General features: G+C 36.8%; 1 protein-coding gene across 3 annotated transcripts in view; it reads left to right on the top strand.

The window, feature by feature from the left end:
• The first annotated feature begins 5259 nt into the window (after positions 1–5259).
• LOC119799124 (periphilin-1-like) overlaps positions 5260–21941 on the top strand; it is a 41644-nt gene continuing 24962 nt past the window's right edge. The window contains exons 1-8 of one of the 3 annotated variants that reach the window (XM_038308900.1): positions 5261–5460; positions 7930–7977; positions 8438–8455; positions 9168–9241; positions 9337–9564; positions 15239–15297; positions 17362–17421; positions 19477–19631. In XM_038308900.1, the coding sequence (XP_038164828.1) occupies positions 9382–9564; positions 15239–15297; positions 17362–17421; positions 19477–19631 (457 nt within the window). In that variant the 5' untranslated portion in view covers positions 5261–5460; positions 7930–7977; positions 8438–8455; positions 9168–9241; positions 9337–9381. Of the gene's footprint in view, positions 5461–7929; positions 7978–8437; positions 8456–9167; positions 9242–9336; positions 9565–15238; positions 15298–17361; positions 17422–19476; positions 19632–21941 lie in introns of all 3 variants that reach the window. The other 2 variants (XM_038308899.1, XM_038308898.1) reach the window with 2 other exon arrangements.

Below are 21941 nucleotides of genomic sequence, written 5' to 3'. Positions count from 1 at the left end.
CGGCTCAGCCAATCATATAAATCGTAGTTATAAACGCAATAAATGTGACATTGATAAAAAAAAAGGCTTTGGTTGAATTGTTAGGACAATATTTCAATAAAAAAGGCTTTTATTGAACTAATAACCGCAAAAAAAAAAAAAAAAAAATAATAATTAAAAAAAAAATTGGGCAGACACGCTTTAATTGACTGTACTATGTAAGAGCTTCATACAAATATCAAAATGACCTTATCAGTATGGAGAGGCAAATTTGCCACAATTAAAAGTATGTAAAAAAAATTACACACACACACACACACACACACACACACACACACACACACACACACACACACACACACACACACACACACACACACACACATATATATATATATATATATATATATATATATATATATATATATATATATATATATATATATATATATATATATATATATATATATATATATAAATGCATATCTTAAATGATTGCATCAGACTGTCTACAGGAGATCCTTCATTGGCAACCAGCATCCACAACTTATCATTAAAGATACTCATAATATACAAGTTTAGCATTAACTTTTTCTTTGGGACTAATGAGGTATTGTTGAATTGAACTGAACCCATGTTTACATTTAGAGGCATATATATGTATATATATATATATATAGATATTTATATATATATATATATATATATATATATATATATATATATATATATATATATATATATATATATATATATATATATATATATATATATATATATATATATATATATATATATATGTATATTTATATATAAGACAAAAACTGTTTTCTCACCCCTCGTGGGGTGGTATGTGTCATCCTCAAGCTCGGGTCCTCTACCAGAGGCCTGGGAGTTTGAGGGTTCTGCGCAGTATCTTAGCTGTTCCTAGGACTGCGCTCTTCTGGACAGAGACCTCTGATGTTTTACCTGGAATCTGCTGTAGCCACTCTCCCAGTTTGGGGGTCACAGCCCCCAGTGCTCCAATTACCACTGGCACCACTGCTGCTCTCACTTTCCACATCTTTTCTAGCTCCTCCTTCAGTCCTTGGTATTTCTCAAGCTTCTCGTGTTCTTTCTTCTTGATGTTGCTGTCGCTTGGGATTGCCACATCTATCACTACTGCCTTCTTTTGCTGTTTGTCGATCAACACGATGTCTGGTTGGTTAGCCATCACCTGTTTGTCAGTCTGGATCTTGAAGTCCCATAGGATCTTAGCTCGGTCATTCTCAACTACCTTAGGAGGTGTCTTCCATTTTGACCTTGGGACTTCCAGCCCATACTCATGGCAGATGTTCCTGTACACTATGACAGCTACCTGGTTGTGGCGTTCCATGTATGCACTTCCTGCCTGCATTTTACACCCCGCTGTTATGTGCTGTATTGTTTCAGAGGCATCTTTGCACAGTCTGCATCGGGGGTCCTGCCTGGTGTGGTAGACCCCGGCCTCTATTGATCTTGTACTGAGTGCCTGTTCTTGTGCTGCCATGATTAGTGCCTCTGTGCTGTCCTTCAGTCCAGCCTTTTCCAGCCACTGGTAGGATTTTTTTATATCAGCCACTTCTTCAATTTGTCTGTGGTATACGCCGTGCAGCGGCTTGTCCCTCCATGATGGTTCTCCTTCTTCTTTCTTGTCCTCACTTTCGGTTTTCTCCTGCCTGAGGTACTCACCAAGCCATTTGTCTTTGGGGGACATCTTTCTGATGTACTCCTGGATCTTAGTTGTTTCATCCTGGACAGTGGTCTTGACACTCACTAGCCCTCGGCCTCCCTCGCTACGCTTGGTGTACAGTCTCAGGGTCTCAGTCTCAGGGTGCTGGATTTGGGGTGGAACCCTCCATGCATTGTGAGGAGCTTTCTTGTCTTGATGTCAGTAGCCTCTATCTCCTCTTATTGGAACTGATATATATATATATATATATATATATATATATATATATATATATATATATATATATATATATATATATATATATATATATATATATATATATATATATATATATATATATATATATATATATATATATATATATATATATATATATATATATATATAAATGCATATCTTAAATGATTGCATCAGACTGTCTACAGGAGATCCTTCATTGGCAACCAGCATCCACAACTTATCATTAAAGATACTCATAATATACAAGTTTAGCATTAACTTTTTCTTTGGGACTAATGAGGTATTGTTGAATTGAACTGAACCCATGTTTACATTTAGAGGCATATATATGTATATATATATATATATAGATATTTATATATATATATATATATATATATATATATATATATATATATATATATATATATATATATATATATATATATATATATATATATATATATGTATATTTATATATAAGACAAAAACTGTTTTCTCACCCCTCGTGGGGTGGTATGTGTCATCCTCAAGCTCGGGTCCTCTACCAGAGGCCTGGGAGTTTGAGGGTTCTGCGCAGTATCTTAGCTGTTCCTAGGACTGCGCTCTTCTGGACAGAGACCTCTGATGTTTTACCTGGAATCTGCTGTAGCCACTCTCCCAGTTTGGGGGTCACAGCCCCCAGTGCTCCAATTACCACTGGCACCACTGCTGCTCTCACTTTCCACATCTTTTCTAGCTCCTCCTTCAGTCCTTGGTATTTCTCAAGCTTCTCGTGTTCTTTCTTCTTGATGTTGCTGTCGCTTGGGATTGCCACATCTATCACTACTGCCTTCTTTTGCTGTTTGTCGATCAACACGATGTCTGGTTGGTTAGCCATCACCTGTTTGTCAGTCTGGATCTTGAAGTCCCATAGGATCTTAGCTCGGTCATTCTCAACTACCTTAGGAGGTGTCTTCCATTTTGACCTTGGGACTTCCAGCCCATACTCATGGCAGATGTTCCTGTACACTATGACAGCTACCTGGTTGTGGCGTTCCATGTATGCACTTCCTGCCTGCATTTTACACCCCGCTGTTATGTGCTGTATTGTTTCAGAGGCATCTTTGCACAGTCTGCATCGGGGGTCCTGCCTGGTGTGGTAGACCCCGGCCTCTATTGATCTTGTACTGAGTGCCTGTTCTTGTGCTGCCATGATTAGTGCCTCTGTGCTGTCCTTCAGTCCAGCCTTTTCCAGCCACTGGTAGGATTTTTTTATATCAGCCACTTCTTCAATTTGTCTGTGGTATACGCCGTGCAGCGGCTTGTCCCTCCATGATGGTTCTCCTTCTTCTTTCTTGTCCTCACTTTCGGTTTTCTCCTGCCTGAGGTACTCACCAAGCCATTTGTCTTTGGGGGACATCTTTCTGATGTACTCCTGGATCTTAGTTGTTTCATCCTGGACAGTGGTCTTGACACTCACTAGCCCTCGGCCTCCCTCGCTACGCTTGGTGTACAGTCTCAGGGTCTCAGTCTCAGGGTGCTGGATTTGGGGTGGAACCCTCCATGCATTGTGAGGAGCTTTCTTGTCTTGATGTCAGTAGCCTCTATCTCCTCTTATTGGAACTGATATATATATATATATATATATATATATATATATATATATATATATATATATATATATATATATATATATATATATATATATATATATATATATATATATATATATATATATTTATATGCATGAGTGGACCACGCATCGACGGCTTTCACCTATGGGTGGTGCCATCTTGGAGCGGTCGACTGCTCTGCTCGGTGGACTGTGTTAAGCAGGCACAGAATCAATTGTAATCAACTTTAACTTGCTGAATATTGAACTAATTTGAAGGTTTTAGTTCAATGCAAATGGATGGTAGTGCAAATGGTTTAGTGCATTTAAATGTTCTTTGTAGGGTAAAAGTAATAGAATATAATAATAAAAGAAATAGGAATTAATTCCTGCCCGTGGCCACCAATCTGTATAACTCATCTCTCTGACAGTCACTTCATTTTATTACTATTATTTATTTTATTTCCTTATTTTCAGTGTGCAATAACACAGTCATGTGCAATAATTGTAATCTGGTACTGAGCAGCATTGTAAAATGTAAATGTGATTTATATATAATGTGATCCTTATGTTATTTTATTCTTATATTATATATATTATATATATTTATTCTTATATCTTATGTATGAATCATGGCTCTTTTGCCCTTAACTCTATTTTATGGATCATCTTTGCCCACTAAAAGTCTGTGAGCAGGACTAAGGCTATGTTCACATTGCAGACTGAAGTGACCCAAATGCAGGTAAACCTGAAAAATGCAGTTTACATTGGAGATCACACACAAGTCGCGTTGTTGCATATATTTGGAAATGTGAACGATCATGCAAAACAATCAGATTTCACACACACACAAACACATACAAAAAACAGAATTAAACATTAAGGCCTGCAATGTGAACATAGCCTATAAGTTCTATAGACATGATCACTCTGCAATTGCATTGCTGATCATATTAACAAACTAGATATTAGACTCAGTTTAACAAAGGACTTCTTTATGTAATAATGTACTGCAGCATAGCAGACAACAATTATTTGGCATTCAATTAAAATATATCTTTATCTAACTATTTCTGCATTTATTTGTCCATTTGCATTATGTAACATTGAACTGATCAATATAAATATTTGTTTTGTTATTTACTTATTGGATTAATTTCCCATTTAAATAAAATTTTTTAATGTTTTCATTCTTTGTTAACATTTTGTGTTCTTGCTGTGTTGTCGCGCTTTCAGCCCTTTAACACATTTAAATGCAATCAAGAATTTCCTAATCAAATATCAGAAGTAAAACTTTGGAGGAGGAAGTACTGTCTTTATAAAATACGGAGAAACATAAATTATTTAAATAATAAACAAAATTACTGAGCATTATAAATATATAAATAGAATTTATCTAACAGAAATGGATACAATCCTTTAATCGTTAATGTGGATTGAGCAATTGACATTTTAAAGTAAATCAAGTAATAAGAGAAATGAGTGGATTATATTACAACTAACCACAAAGTCAATAAGTTGCCTCTGAGTTATTTAGTGGAATAAACTAATACGACGAGTATTACAAAAAACTAAATCCTCGTCATTGATAATGTAAGTAAAAACAATTAGTGATTTAGTATTTCTCTTTTTCTTATTAGAACATGCTGGGGGTGAGAATGGAGACATGGCCCATGATTGTTTTCACACTTCCCGCTGCTACCACCAGATGGGGCGCGTGTTTTTGTTAAACAAGTGTTTTCACAGAAGAAGATTACAAGGAAGACTTGCCTGTAGCGCCAGAAAAACACTACAAGGAGGAGAAGAAGACTTCCATGTTGTTTCTCTTGCAGGGTTGTTTATGTATTTTTAAGGCTATAGACAAAATAACGAGTAAGCATTAACCAGGACAGGTTTTGCATTCACACATCGGTCGAAGGATGGAAATGTAACGCGCACTTTGACTGTTTATCGTCCGGTGAGCTTCACATGTATTCCTCGTGTTTTGTTGGTGTAACTAGCGGGATGCTAATGATTTTATTTAGACTTAGACAGATTTATTTTGTCATTTTGTGTACACGAATGTAAACAGAAAGAAATTTCGTCAAGAACTGTCTCCAGACAATTTCATTTTTATAAAGTGCATCCTTGAAAACAGTAAAACAAAAACAAAAAAGAACAAAAATACATATTCTTAGATTTTTAGACATATTCGTAGGATTTGGATTAGAGCAAAACTAATTAAAAACAGTCAAGACGACATGATGGTCTGATCTGGTCTTGCTCATGCTTAGACGTGCAGAGTCTGTTGTGATGCAGAGTCTTGCAGAGTTTTGTGGATAATTCAAACCGAAAGAGAACACAGCCTGTGCACAGCTCCAGTCATCATTTGAATAGTATTTTCATTCTACTCATTTGTAGCAAAGGACTTTTTTATTTAGAATTCTAGTAACACATCTACAGGACAATAGTGGCCCCACAGAATGCTGCTTCCACTACCCTGCCTCAGAGCTGGGACAGGGGATGCGTTCGAATTCATGGGCTGCGTCCTCCAAGGACCCGGTCTACTGGACTGGATCCTTCTAAGGCCGTAAACTGTTTCTTAAATTATTATTATTATTTTTTTTTTTTTTGTAAAGGAAACAAACATGAAATAAAGAGTGGATGTAATGATTAAAACCTTAAATAAATAACATGCTGCTGTCATTTTGCACATCTGTGATTTTGCTGCTGTTTTTCAAATATCCATTGCTGTAAAACTGTCCATAGCTGGATATTGGTTATTTATTCACCAGGTGCACAGTTTTATATTATTAAAACACTTTACAGCACAATATTTTATTGTTCATATTTTAACTCTTCCCTATTATGTTATTCTTATACATTTTTCTAAGGTCCTTATTTGTGTAATAATTTCTTCAATAATATTTTTGCTGCTGTAAATTTCCTCATTGTGGGGCAATAAAGGTATTTTGTATTTTTTTCTATTCTATAAAAGGAGTAGAAAGATATAAGTAAATCCAAACAATGTATGTATAAAAAATATATCTGCAAAATATCTTATATTCAACAACAAAAAACACTTAGTTCAGCAAATTTTGCAAAATAGCAATAAAAAAATAAAAATCCTATCAGATTTATAGTCCCCACGCTGCAGATATATTAGAATCCGTCCTTAGATTACAGCCAAATCCATTCACACATAAGTAAACCAAACATTACCGCCACATATCTGACTCAATAACCATTAAAACAACTATTTTCATTCGTTTCAGACAGAACTATTCACATCCTTGTGTTATAGTAAACTGAACTTCCAATATTCACCACTGTTTGGCGCCGTGTATCTTTTTCCTCTGATCATGGAGCAGCTGGATTTCTTGGTCTTGCAATGAATCCTGGGATAGCAAGGATAGATAGGATACACCGGGCCCATCCTTCAAATTGGGCAAAAAGGACACATTTGTCGGCCACATAACGAGGAGTCTTATAGTCCGACCAGACCTCGGCGCCACGCTGAGACATCACCAGCCTTCGAATCTGGCCTCCGGAGGACGCGGCCCATAAATTGGAATGCAGACAGTGCGCTTTGGCTCTAAAACCCCACCTTTTTCTCTGTAGGCTAAAATCAGATTCCTGTAAAAAAAAAAAAAATCCTAATTGAGCATCAAGACATGCAGTGTGAATTCAGTCACAGTTCATGTCGTTTTTGCCCAAAACAGCGTTTCTCCGGTCTGACCATAAAAGTTCCCTAAATCCTTTCTGCTTTGCAGTTGAACCCTCAGTTTTACTGTTGTTCATGCAGTTTCCAATGGATGGGACATTAGGAACCACAGATACAATGACATTTTGAAACTTTATCCTGGTTTTGGACGATTGGAGATGCACTTAAAAATCTTGTATTAAAGTGCAGCTCAGGATGCGCTGAACTCCCCTATCAATGCGTTTTTTGCATCATGTTTTTCTCCCACGCTGTTTACATGTGATCACTATTGCACTTTAATAAAATGGAAATGTCATGAGAGCTGGACAAAATGAAATTTCATTTTGTATACACCCTATGTGTACAAAATGACGATAAAAGTTGACTACTATGCTTTTCAGTGTTCAACAGTGCTTTATATAGATTCAGCTGCATGTATGTTTATATAGCTATTGCTTCTAGTTTTTAAAGCTCATTCCACCTGATCACTGTGCTGTTATTCCACCATTAAAACTAAAGTCCTATTAAACGGTCAAAGCTAAAAGTGAATATGAACCAAATGGCCTTCATGCATTTCTATAAAGGATCACTTGTGTACAACTCTAATCTACCATAATGGTCCTGATTAAAATAATGTTTAATTGATGAGGCGCTGTGTTTGAATTTGTCTGGCAGATTTGTTTTGAAGCGTATTTGCTTATTTGTTTTCATTATTTTTTTTTTTTCTTTGTTGGTATCTCATAGGTTCCTTATTCTCAACTGAGGCGTCTTGAGGATACAGAGAACTCAACAGTAAGTGTAAATTTCATTTCACATTTTATCCCAGCGCTGCGTGTCCCGAGCCTGTGACATCATCAATGACCCCTCACACCCCCACCATGGAATGTTCTTCCTGCTACTCTCTAGGAAGAGACTTCGAAGCATCCGATGCAGGTCCAGGATATATCCTAAACAGCTTCTTCCCTACTGCCATTAGACTGCTGAATGTTGTTTAAAATGGGGTTTTTAACAAAAATAAAAAAGCGCTGAATGTTGAAAACTGCAAATCATATACCGGTCTTCTGTTTACATTTTATCACTGCTGAACTTTAATAATAGAAATGTCTTGAGAGCTGTACTAATCATACCGTAAAATCCGGACTATAAGCCGCTACTTTTTTCCCGCTGTTTGAACACTGCGGCCTATAATACAGTGCGGCTAATACATGTTTTTTTTCATGGCGCGAAACCCTAACCCTGCTGCGGGATGAAGAGGACCGCGAGTGCTCAGGTGAGAGCGACAAGGATGAGACTGAAGTCAGTGACAGCATCCTGAAGCTGTTCCATTCAGACACCGAGGAAGAGGACTTTGAGGGTTTTAGTGCGCAGGAGGAAGAAGAAAGTGATTAATGACTTTTCCTGGTCGGCAGCAATGTTCTGTGCGTTGTTCAATTAAAAGTACCGCTATATGGAGCGTTATTTGCGTGTTACCGACACATACATATATTTAAATGTGTTACAGGTAGTTTGAAAAAAAAAAAAGCATTCATAATATTTACCGTATTTGTTTGTTTTATCATACGGATTAAATCAAACGTTGAAAAAATGCTCACGTGTAATATCTTTATTTGTAAATATCTCGTACAACGTGGGAAACCTGCGGCTTATAAAAGTACAAAATTAATTTTCTTTCTAAAATTAAAGCGTGCGGCTTGTAATCAGGTGCGCTCTATAGTCCGGAATTTACGGTAATTTCTTTTCGTATACGCGGTGTGTACAAAATGATAATAAAGTCTAAGTCTAAATAATGAGAGTTTACCATGTTTTGATCCATGAATTTCATAGAGGTTATTTGCAAATAATAATTGCTTTAATGATTATACAAAGAGAAGGTGACAGGAGAGCGTTAGCGGTGTATTTCTTTTCAGAATTTATTTGATCATTTTTAAAGGCCTTGTAAAAAATTGAAATCCATGGCTATAATAAGTCCTTGTTTTTTGTAGTGGCTTATCAGCACGGTCGAAAATCCATCAGAGAAGCATATGAAGAACAGTTTGCCCCACAGGATGCAAGAGAGGTATGGGGTTTGTTTGATCAGCAGCGTTTGGTGGTTTTTACTGAAACTTTTTATAATAAAACCACTCAAGTTCAACATTGAAATTGTCCTTTTAGGTTACAGTTCACCGGGTTGTCAATATTGTTGAGAAGAGGAACCCTATGACACGGCCAGGGGGGGAATTTGACAGAGGATATGATGACCAGCGGTACAGGGGCCCTCGTGACTACAATAGTGGAAGAGGATATCACACCAAAGACACTTATCGATCTGATGACAGTCAGTACTACGATGAAAACTCCAGCTATGATAACTACCGAAGACACTCTCCACCACATCGAGATGTAAGTCCACCGTTTGAAAGAATAATTGGAATTTTTTGTGCCGCAGTGGAAAGAAAGGAACAAGTTTTTGAGGCGAATGTCTGAGCATGACACTCGGGGAAAGTTTTTATTTATTTGTATAATGATCATTTATAATTTGATTTTCACACTTTGACAAGGAGATTGAGTTAATCCTTCGCCCTCAAACAATTAGGAGGATCTGATTTGGGACGAATTTCAAAACAGTCATAAGAACCGAAATCATTTTGACTGAATCGTTTACCATCACGGTTTGCTTATAGCTCCACGTAGTGGCAATTAGGGCTGGGTTATTTTCGCCAAAGTTCTGAATCGGTTCGATTTTGATTAACACAGTTCTAAATCGATTAATTTCGATTCGATCTGTTTTTCAAATAATGAAAGTGGTTCAACTGTGTGTCAGAATACTCATCATGTATTTTATTTTTTTCCTGTCACATTAAACACAAAGTGCAAACTTGTAAATCAGACAGTTTAAGCTTGAGATGTGAACAAAACTGTTCAAAAATGTTTGCTGGTCAGCCCCCATTTGTTAATGTCTTTAGTCAACTTATTGGCTATAGTTGCAGCTGTCTGGCTTGAAGTCATCTTGAGTGCATCTTTCTAGCTCATTTGAATGTGAACGTCAAGCTAGTCACTATAAAAATATTAATCTCATTCCCACATCGATTCTGCAAAAATGTAAAGTAATCGATTCAAAATCGATGAAAACGATTTCTTTTACCCAGCCCTATTGGAAATGTGCAGCTGAGGTGTCCATGTGTAATAACCAATGCAGCAACATACACTGAAATGTAGGGCTGGGTATTGTTCAAAAATTTTCGGTACCGGTACCAATACCGATACCTTCACTTCGATACCGGTTCCTGAACGATACTTTTTTCGATACCAGTTTTATAATATCAATTCGAAGAAAAAGAAAATTACACAACATAAAAAAGTACAAATCTTGAGTTTTATTTTAAGCTCTGATTTTTCCATTTACATTTTTCCTCTTACATAAAAAAAAAAAAAAAAATCAGTGTCTAATATTCACTGTAACATTGTGAGGACCTTTTTACTTAGCAGTTTACCATGTCTGACAAACAAGCCCGTTGAATGGGATCCTACTGACAGCGCACCGCTGGTATGTGGGGGTCTGAGCGGCTCTGACAAAGAATATTGGAAGGCTGATATGGATGAACTGACTGCAGTGATTAAGTTTTCAGGTGGATTTTCCCACTTAAAAACATAATAAAACTACTTTATTCCCACTGATCACAGCAAATATAGCTGCAAGGCAAATAAAGGATAGAGTAGCTCCGCCCAACGCGCATCAGAGCCACTTTTGCACCGCGCAGCCAGAGCAGCAAAGCTTCTTCAGCCGCGCGTCAGAAGCTGGGACAAGCATCAAAAAAGGAAGCAGCAGACGTGATTTTGCTTCTGCTGCGTCCAGTTTGAAATTGCAGCATTATTACAGCATTACTCCGCTCTGGCTTTGCTCTGCCCACGGGCTGCTGAGAGGAGGATGGTCGCGCCGGCTGCGGTCCGCTCTTCTTGCAGTCAAACACCGAGCAACTTTCCGGTCTTAAATTGTCTCCGTGCACGATGTATTGCATTGCGCACTATTAGCATCAGTCTTAATAAAGTGAAGCCGCACTTTTGACCTGGGGGGCATTTTAAAGGGTTTCCGCGACGCTCACAACCAGTTCACAACAGATACACATGAACCCTGGCTGTAGGCGTGACCACCTGTGTATTTTTCCTGGATGACGCAATCACGTTAAGTGTTACAGCCAATCACCGAAACTTGGTACCGAAAGACGAGGCATGTTTCGATACCCTGTAGAACCGAAGCATTTCGGTCGGTACCATAAAAGAACCGAAGTTCGGTACCCAGCCCTACTGAAATGGTACCCAAGTGTGAGAGTTGTTCAGCACTGCCAGCAGCTTTTACTCTACTCTAAACCTTTATCTCTGAGAACCATTTAAAATTAATTCTTTGAGATTGATCATGTTGACTTTAAGGCATTTCACATTTCCTGAAGATTTATTGACATTTTTGACTAAAACCTACAGTTACACTGCTTTCAAAAGTGTGTTGTATTGAGATCTGTTTTAAATTGCATGTCACTGGAGTACATCCAACTTATTTCCTTGTTTTTGAACCACTGTCTATATACCTGTGAGCAGAGGTGGAAAGAGTACTAAAAAATTGTAATTGAGTAAAAGTATCTTTACTTTGCCTAAATTCTACTCAGAGTACGGTAAAAGTAAAATGACCCATCTCAAAATTTACTCAAGTAAAAGTAATTGCAAGGCAGGGCCACATTTAATTTTTTCACTATCAGTATATATATATATATATATTTTTTTTTTTCTCAGTAACATGAGGGGGGTTTAAATGTAGCAAAGTAAAACTACTTAGGTTAAAATTTACTCGAGTAAAAGTAAAAATTACATATTTCAAAAACTACTCAGAAAATTACTAATTACTCATAAAAAGTACTCAATTACAGTAACTTGAGTAAATGTAATTCATTACTTTCCACCCCTGCCTGTGAGATGGTTGTGCGTTAAAATCCAGACAGTTCAGCTCAATCTCACCAGGTCACACTCAGAGGTGCATTAACCACCTTTCTATCCATTCTTGGTTTTAACTTAAGCAAGTCATATTGTTTAAATGGCTAATAACTAGTGCTGTCAAAATTATCGCGTTATTATCGCGTTAACGCGAGGCCATTTTAACGGCGATAATTTTTTTAACGTGAGATTAACGCTATGTGGTTTTATAGTACAATTTTCCAAGTACATCCCGCTGCAGCCTGCGGGAAGGCGGGGCTATTTTCCCCCAGTGTATGCAGTTCTCATAGGCTTCGACAGCGGAGCTCCTCAAGGAAAAAAGACGCTCATACACTGGGTGGCGCTAGTGCCTTTTCTTTAAGCCCCACCACCAACAAACAAGTTGAGTGTCTGGTAACTAGTAGCAACCTGAAATACGCTGAGAAAACTGATTACTGAGGTGAAATGGAGTCTGCTACGGCACTCTTGCCGTCTGTGTACGCAACAGGTCGGTATCGTGTGTGTGTGTGTGTGTGTGTGTGTGTGTGTGTGTGTCTGTGTGGGTGGGTGGGTGCTTGTGTGTGTGTTCTCATTTTTGTTAAGAGGCTGAAAAGACTACCTCCATCTAGTGATGTCGGTCTATTGATTTTAATGTATTGATTGAAAATTGTTCATTATTACTTTGGATAATTAACATCTAATGTTAACTACTGCATTTTATAGCAGTAGGGTAAAATGCTTGTCTTTGTTCAAAAGACTGTATTAACTGTAAAGACTGTCTTTTACATCAGCCTGTTTTCAGGGCCTTTTTTTTTGGCTACATATTTGTTATTTTTGGCATAAATCAGTATCTGTGACCTGTTTTCATTTTAAAAAAAGAACATTGGCACAAACCTAGCCTGTATGTATTTTTTTGTATGTCATCGAGAGTATTTAAATGATTTTCAATCAGGAAAAAAATGTGTGATTAAAATGCGATTAATCGCGAGTTAACTCAGGCATTGATGCGATTAATCGCGATTAAAAAAATTTAATCGATTGACAGCACTACTAATAACTTTAGTTCCTTCATGTGGTTCAATTCAGTTTATTTAAGGCTGGGCGATATGGCTAAAAAAATTAAATCTCGATTTTTTTTTTCTTTTTTTTTTTTTTTTGGTCATCTTGGATGATTACGATTTTAATTGGTTTTAATTGAAGTCTTAAAAACCTACATGCATGTATTTTAAAATAGGCTTATTTTATTCAAAAATATATTGTGCAAATTACCAAATATTTAGCCAACAATAAACGAATAAAAAAAAAACTAAACTAATTCATAACATAAATCTTGTGCAAGTAACACAAATGTTCACCCAACTATAATTGTACGGACTTTATATCAGTAAAAAATGTACACCTTCACTTCAGTACAAGTTCAAGAAAAAAGAGCTTTATTTGCTGAAATATGCAATTTATCAAACAGTCAATAACTTGAACCATCTGCCAATGCCAATTGGGGTTATTTTGCTCACTTGCAAATTTTGCTAATGTTTCCCTAATAAATTGGCTATTCCATGTATTCCATCCTTTGAAGGTTAAACTTTTTTTATTATCTTGCAAAGTCCTCAGGACAGTTTTCAAACAGTGTAACATTTAAAGGCGCTAGCTACAGTTTTAACTCCTCCTGACCAGTAAGGGGCGCACTCCTGCTCGCCCGTTCTCACACCATGCTGTTTGCCAGCTGGTTGCCAGGTCAGCTAATACAGATGCAGACATTTAACTTGCATTGTTCAGAAGAAAAGTGGAAACCACTGCGTGGCGTCTCAGTCTTGTGCTTCGTGTTTCAATTTTTTTTCTTTTGTTTTGAGAAATGTAATGCTAAGAAAAAACTATTTACAAATCTGGCAACACTTGAGCTCTGTCCAGAGTTCCCGCGGGTCCTTGAAAAGTCTTAAAAGGCATTGAATTCTTCAAAAATAAAACTAAGGCCTTAATTGGTATTAAAATGTCTTAAATCAGTCTTTCGTAGGTCTTAATTTTTAAAACATCATAAATAGGATTATTTTAATTATGATTTATTTTTGTAATCTAAATAAAACGTTAAAATTTACCTTTTTTTTTTATTTAAAAAAAAATAATTGCTCGCCATTATTAGTTCTGTCCCGATAGCGGAACCAATAAAAGCGTTGTTGCGGCCGGGACATTTGGGAGATGCACCATTTACTTTTTGTCTGGAAAATATGAGCAAGTGTAAATGTAACCAAAATTGTCTATCCAGGCAAAAGTTTTCTCCATGGCTAAAACCAGGGAACATACATGAGGCACACTGTATTTTGTGCAAGAAGTCATTCAAGCTCGGAACGATGGGAATTAAGGCAGTGGAGTCGCACATGCGAAGCACGAAACACAAAATCGAGTTACCGAGAAACAGCCGGTATTTCTCAGTTTTGTTCCACCCTTGTCTCTGCAACGCCTCCACTTATCACCAAATCAAACATACTAAGAAAACCATACAAAGAAAAATTAGCTGCAAAAAAGACTTAGCACTGGTTATGTTGTGGCTTTAAAACTGATTTGTTTTGTTCCCTGCTAAAACAAAGTTTGTGAATTCAGTTAAATAATTGTTAAAATATATCTGTCATTTGTGTGTTTTTAGGTTTCTTTCTGTATGGGAAGCTTTTCCAAATTTGAGACATTAGTGCAGTGGTTTATGTTAAAATAAACCTTTGGGTTAAGTTGTTGCAAGCAGGTTTTTCTTGTGTTTCTTGTGAATTTGGTCTTACATTTTTATTTCAAGTGGCATTAAAAAGTCTTGAATTTAACTTGCCTTATGCTGTAGGAACCCTGTCTGTCTCAGATGACTTCAACTATTCCTGTTGGTGCAGATTCTTTTTGTGATAACAATGGCACCATTACCAGATGTAGATATTTATTTATTTGGAAAACGTCGACATTTAGAAAGCAATTATTTATACACCATTTTTTTCTCATTCAAATGAATGCTTTTATGCTTCAACACTCTAGACTCTCTGTGGCTGTATGATTTTAAAAATAATCTTTTTGTGGACCTATGACTTTGAAAATAGCAGTTTCCTATGTGATTATATTTTATTTTATTTTTTTTCTCTCTTAGGACTCGTACCCTCAGACGAGTTACGGTCGAGATGACTTGAGGCATCAGCTAAGCTCAAGGTAACATCATTGCTTCACTCCTTTGATTGGTATCGGAGTACAGCTGCCATTACATTGACGTTGTAATTGATCAAATTGACCACTAGATGTAGCCAGAGTTCTGTTCTCAGCAGCAAAGAATCAACGGTACAGAGATTTATGAACTTAGTTTTATTTTCACCTAATGAGCATGGATTATTGTTTTTAAAAGAAATGTATTCAACTTTCCTTTTTTTTTTTTTTTACAGTCTGCTAAAAGTAAAAAAAATGGTTCAGCTATAAAAAAGCTGAACCATGAAGCAAGTCTGGTGCATCAGAAACCATTGAGCTAACATATCTAAGCTATATAAATCCAACTTTTCTTGCTACAGAAGTGAGAGAAGTCCAGCCGTTCGAACAAGTCAATCAACAAACCTCTTTGCTTTGCTGCTTTTACATACCAGCAGATTCTGGGCTCTAGTCCTCCTTAATAGGACACATGCCAGGCTTAAAGAAGGGGACAAAGGGCACTAGTGTCTGCTCACTTAGCCAAACACCCCCCCACACACACAACCTCTGCTTCACACTTTACCCCTCTCTTAGAGGAAACCAGCTGGACTGCTTCTTCTCTGGGCAAACACACATCCAGAGGAGTTTGAGGTCCATGTATGAGTGGACTTTTCTTTTTAAAAGACAAGTGGAAATGTGTATCATTAAGGTTAAACCTGCAATCTGCTTTCTTGAGTTTGTAAAATTATATATTTGAAACCTTCCATGTCGAAAGCATATTTGATTGGATTTAAACAGCCTTATTTACATGTACCAGTAGACATTATTAACAACATTAATAGTGTTGCAAATGAATTACCTTGATTGGTAACATTGATTTGAAAGATTTGGACTGATTGAACCTAAAAGGCACATTTGAATAATCTATTGCCTGCTGTTAATAAAGCTTTAATAAAGGTTTAAGATTCTCAGGACGATAGAAATGATAAATGTAGATATGACTTTCTGCATGAGCCGGTTTTAAATCAAAAGTCCGGACAGCAAGGAATAATCTTTGGATTATTATTTATACCTAAAACTAATACGTTTGCGGTGATTTAATGAAATTGGCGTTAATCAGTAAAAAAAATAGCAAAAATGGCTGGGAGCGGCCATTTTTGCCCAAATATAGTAACCCCTCCCTCCTGCCATCTTCCAGCAGTGACGTCACGGTGCGGTAAGCCTAGCGCCATTCTCCCCGCTTTACAAGCAAAATCAATGGGAACCACTAGACACATCTGCAATCAACAACAATTATTGAAGATTTCCAGAGGACTTCACCATTGAAATTCACCAGAGCTATAGTGAAACTGACACTGCTCACGTTCATGGCAGCTGGATGTTTTGATACATTAGGTAAAAGTGGAAAAAAAAAAACAATTGTTATTTCACCTTTCCGATTCATGAACCACCACGGGTTCGTTGGATTGCCAACTTGAAGAGGGAGGATTTGCGATCGAACTTCCGGCCAGAGAAAAAACGCGTGATATATTACATTTTGAAGAAGAATGTTTTCAAGATGACCTGGATAATAGCGCGTTGTGACAAACACCAGATACAGCACTGGGTCTTGATCAGCAGCCGATACCGCACCGTGACGTCACAAACCAGTAGGTGGCAGTAGTGTTCTTTGACAAACGTGGATGCCTCCATTAAAGCACGTTTAAATGAAATTATACTTAATTAAAAAACATTTATCATTTATTTAACAGCATGGAATAATTTCATATTTAAGGTATTTTCAGAAGTTGAAATTCTGAATATGACCGGACTTCTACTTTAAACAAGAAATATTGCATTTATGCTATTTAGTTCAGAGTCGGCACTAAACACCACTTGCAGGTTGCAATTCTTGGGTAGTTAGTTTGTATTAGATATAATCAACAGTGGAATATATTGTGCTGTTAGCTTAGAGAAACATGTTAACTTAAGGATCAACATATTTGCACACAGATTGCTTCTTTTTCCTCTAGGCTGCAGAATTTGGTGCAGAAACTGACACTTTTTTTTTTTTTTTAAACTGCTACATTTTTATTAAAACTTTTTTTTTCTTGATAGTAGGAACAGGAGTAGAGGTCCTCCTCATAGGAGAGGTCAAGGCTACGGTCCTCCTCCAAGGTGGGTGCCGTGCAGAAAATATACGTTCGTTCCTTCAGAGATAACGAGTAGCAGAGTTTACAGATATTTACCTAATAGAGCTGTTTTTTCTTTTTCTTTGCTCCTGAGGTGAAGAGGTTTGGCTTTCAGTTTCCCCCTATTTATATAATAAATAAATGGCAGTACATGTATAGAATAACAGCTTTAAGAAACTTTTTACCATTTTATTGCTTTGTAAGCACAAGTTTTAAAATGTTTCAGTTGGATTTAACATTATAGAACAAGAGTAACCGTATTGTGACGTGAAAGGAGTATCTAAATGGTTTTTAATAAATGCTCAAGAAATGGATATATGAAAAGAGGGATAATTTATTATTTAGCTTTACTGGTCTGATTGAAAGTTAGAAATTTGTGGAAAGAAATTGTGCAAGAAATTAAATCTTATAATTTCAATGCCTTTTTTCATCACACTAAGGGAGCATAATCGGGTAAAAGGACAGCTATCAGCTTTATAATCCACAAAAAATTGTCTCCATAGAAAAGTGGTACAAGCTAATCTTTTGTTAACAAAAAGCCCAAAACGTCCTGTTTGCAATTTGCCACAGGCCTCATGGGAGACACAGCAAACATGGCAAAGTTTGTTCAGATCTGATGAAACCATAAAGTTGACTTTTTGGTCCAGATGTAAAATAATATTTGGGGAGGGAAAGTCCATTTCCCTCTGAACACATTGAAATGTGGTGACAGCATCATGCTTAGGGGATTCTATTCATCAGCATGGACAGGCAAGATGGAAGGAGCTAAACAAAAAACATCATGAAGGCTGTTAGAAACTAAAGTTAACAGATCCTTAATATATTGCTATAGATACAGATGAAAATATTCAATTAAAATAGTCTAGTCAAAGGCAAGATTGATATTCACTAATGTTTAATCATCTAAGACTAAAGGTGTGCAATTTTAAATAAGAGCAAGATGATATTTAATTATGGGTTTTAGTAGATTATCATGCTCGTTAAAAGCACTGCAGTGCTTTATTCTTTGGTTAATTGAAATTCAGGGTTCCCGCAGGTCCTTAAAAAGTCTTAAAAGGCATTGAAATCTTCAAAATAAAACTAAGGCCTTAATTGGTATTAAAATGTCTTAAATCAATCTTTCGTAGGTCTTAATTTTTAAAGCATCATAAATAGGATTATTTTTATTACGATTTATTTTTGTAATCTAAATAAAACGTTAAAATTGACAATTTTTTTTTTATATATATAAAAAATAAAATAACGGCTCGCCATTATTGGTTCCATCCCGATAGCGGCACCAATAAAAGCGTTGTTGCGACCGGGACATTTGGGAGATGCGCCATTAGCTTTTTGTCTGGAAAATATGAGCAAGTGTAAATGTAACCAAAATTGTCTACAGCCAAGAGTTTTCTCCATGGATAAAACCAGGGAACATACATGAGGCTCAGTGGATTTTATGCAAGAAGCGAATCAAGCTTGCAACGAGCGAAGCGCGAAACACAAAGCGTCAAAATCGAGTTACCGAGAAACAGAGGATATTTCTCAGTTTAGTTCCACCCTTGTCTCTGCAACGCCTCCACTTATCACCAAATCAAACATACTAAGAAAACGATACAAAGAAAAATAGCTGCAAAAAAGACTTGGCACTGGTTATGTTGTGGCTTTAAAACTGATTTGTTTTGTTCCCTGCTAAAACAAAGTTTGTGAATTCAGTTAAATAATTGTTCAAATATATCTGTCATTTGTGTGTTTTTAGCTTTCTTCCTGTATGGGAAGTTTTCCAAAACTTGAAACATTGGTGCAGTGGTTTATGTTATAATAAACCTTTGTGTTAAGTTGTCGCAAGCGGGTTTTTCTTGTGTTTCTTGTGAATTTGGTCTTAAATGTTTATTTCAAGTGCCATTAAAAAGTCTTGAATTTAACTTGCCTTATGCTGTAGGAACTCTGTTTTTAGGTACACAATAACACAATTTAATTTGCTCTCAATCAATATGATAAAAAACTTTCATTTGCCTTAAATTCAAACCTTTCATGGGATTAATTAATATTTTTTATCCAGGGAGGATTATGACTACAGGCCCTCTAAATCTTTAGTCATCACACGAGATCGCTCTCCTGGAAGGAGGGAATCTCATCCACCCATCCGATCGGGATCAAACCCCAGCAGGAGCCTCTCACCTGACAGGGACAAAGGCTTCACCTATCAGCAGAAGTGTACGTATGTCTCACTCACCCTAACCTGAAAGTGATGAACTCTTCCAATCACGCAGATTTGGTTGCAATGGTTTGGTCTTTATTAAACAAAATGAATACCTTAGAGGCCACGTTGTTATCTTAATCTTAGTTTTCATATTTAATTTACTCCAGTGCAAAACTCTCCTGTGAACCAAAACACCACCGAACTCAAACTGGGGATTTGAACCCATCATGAACCCTCCTCTTTTTTTCGTCTTTGATTGTAAATTCGTCCTAAGACCCGGCACTAATGAATTTGACCGCCTGACCCAGTAACCGATGGCTTTTATGACATCTCGTAACAAATTATCCCTTTGAAGCATCTGACACTCGGTTATGAGGCACAGCTTTGACTGAATAAAAGCTCAAACATATAGAAAACTTGTCATGTGACTGATAGTAAAATGTTTCTATGATAAAGAAAGCTCAAAGCTGCTTTTCCCATTGTAATTACAACGGCACACAAAGTGCCGTCATTTCAAAAAACAATTAAGCTGAAGGAATTCAGCCGTTCCAGGTAAGGCATCTGTTTTTCGAGGAGGTGTGTAATGTGAAGGGTCAGGGTGGGCTGTAGCATGTTGGGATGTTAATTACACAAACACCACACACACACACTGGTTCTGTTAAAGGCTGGGAAAAAGGATACCTTTGGTTTATTGGAGTGGCGGTCAGAACCTGACCTTTTCCTCACCGAGCAAGTAGTAAATATGCAGCCTTAATGGTGTTTCCAGAATCAATGGAAATCTGTTATTTTACTTAGCTTCTCATTGGCTTCACAGCTTTGATGAGATGTGTTAATGAAATATTTGCCTTATACAAATCTCTGTTTAAACACTTCAGTTAAGTGGTGACGGGGCTGCTCATATTTAGAGCATATAAAATGTTTGATTCCATCATGTGGGAACAGGAACAACGACTTTAGAAGACTTAATCAGACCACAAAACCGCTTGCTGCTTCATTTCTGATGCTTGTACAACTTTAGTTCTGACACGCAGCTGAAGCATCTTTGCTGTTCTGGCTGCGTGGTGGAAAAGTGGGTCTGATGCGAGTTGGGAGGAGCTACGCTATCCTTTCTTTGTTGTAACAATGGCGGATGAAATCGAAAGAGTCGCTTGGCTTATTTTAATGAATAATGCTATGTTCAGACTGTAAGGGCTTTTCTCCACAAGCTCCTGTTTTATTAAACTTGGTATAATTACTGCTCTAAATGGGTCGTTCTGTCAGCCAAAAGCATGTGTTAAAGTCTCTATGCTCCAGTTCACTCTATTTATCGGTTACTAAATTAGTTGACGATTATTTCAATAATTGATTAATGTGATTAATTGTTTCAGCCCTTGCTGAAAGTCTTGACGTTTTCAAAGGCCTGTCTTTGCTGTATATGTTTCCAGGCTCAGCGCTTATTGTAACCCTTCCTTTTGATGTCCTTTATATTTTCTGATTTTTGGGACGCAACAAAAAAGGTTTTTTTTCTCTGAACACAACCTTTATTGAAAATTAAACAACCATTGTAATCTCGGGGAGAAAATGTGAAAATCCTTGATGGTCCCGCTGCTGTTTTGTGGTCAGTGATAAAGTGAAGTTAAAAGAGAACAATAATTTCTCTCTATGTCGCATCATCATTTATACCAGCATTTGGTCTTGAGGTGTTTAAAACAAACAATCTATTGAATTTCCAGGATGCTTTTCTGGATAATCTTTGCCTCCTGAAAAACTTTGATTGTGACATTTTTTCCCACTGAAATTTTTAAAGGGACATCTGTAGCAGGCAGAAAGAATCGGTGACCTTTCAATAAGCAGTAGGTATACAGCTTACTTTGGCCTCTAAACTGTGGCGTCCCTAAAAACAACATGAAAGACTCAACATTACAGCGCTCTCATCACTGTAAAGCACTTCCTTGGTTAAAAAAAAATGACAAAATGGCAAACATTTTTCTTTATTTTATCTGAAGGCTTTTGAACAATTTTAGTGGATCAACTACACAATGTATTTTACCGGGAAGGCCTTCAATCAAGTCAAACTAAATCTGATAGATGTGGCTTTATGGTTATGTATGGATAAAGGAGTATTTCCAGGCTAATATAAAACAATGTAATGTAGGGGAAGAAAAAAGGAGAAGCCATGGGAGCAAACATGCTGCAGTTAATGCTATATTTGTTCCAGACGACAACCCATTAAGATGTCTCCTCAGGCTTCTTTTTAATAGGGAAAAAGTAAATGAAAGATCGCTGTGGCCACCCTGACTGTAGTTGTCTAATTTTTGTCAGACCTTTGTATTTACTGTTGGAAT

Source organism: Cyprinodon tularosa, unplaced genomic scaffold (genome assembly GCF_016077235.1).
Source record: "Cyprinodon tularosa strain WSP-4 unplaced genomic scaffold, ASM1607723v1 ctg65, whole genome shotgun sequence".
Taxonomy (NCBI): Eukaryota; Metazoa; Chordata; class Actinopteri; order Cyprinodontiformes; family Cyprinodontidae; genus Cyprinodon; species Cyprinodon tularosa.
The sequence above is the reverse complement of the archived record's forward strand: the minus strand, read 5'-3'. Positions and strand labels throughout refer to the sequence as shown.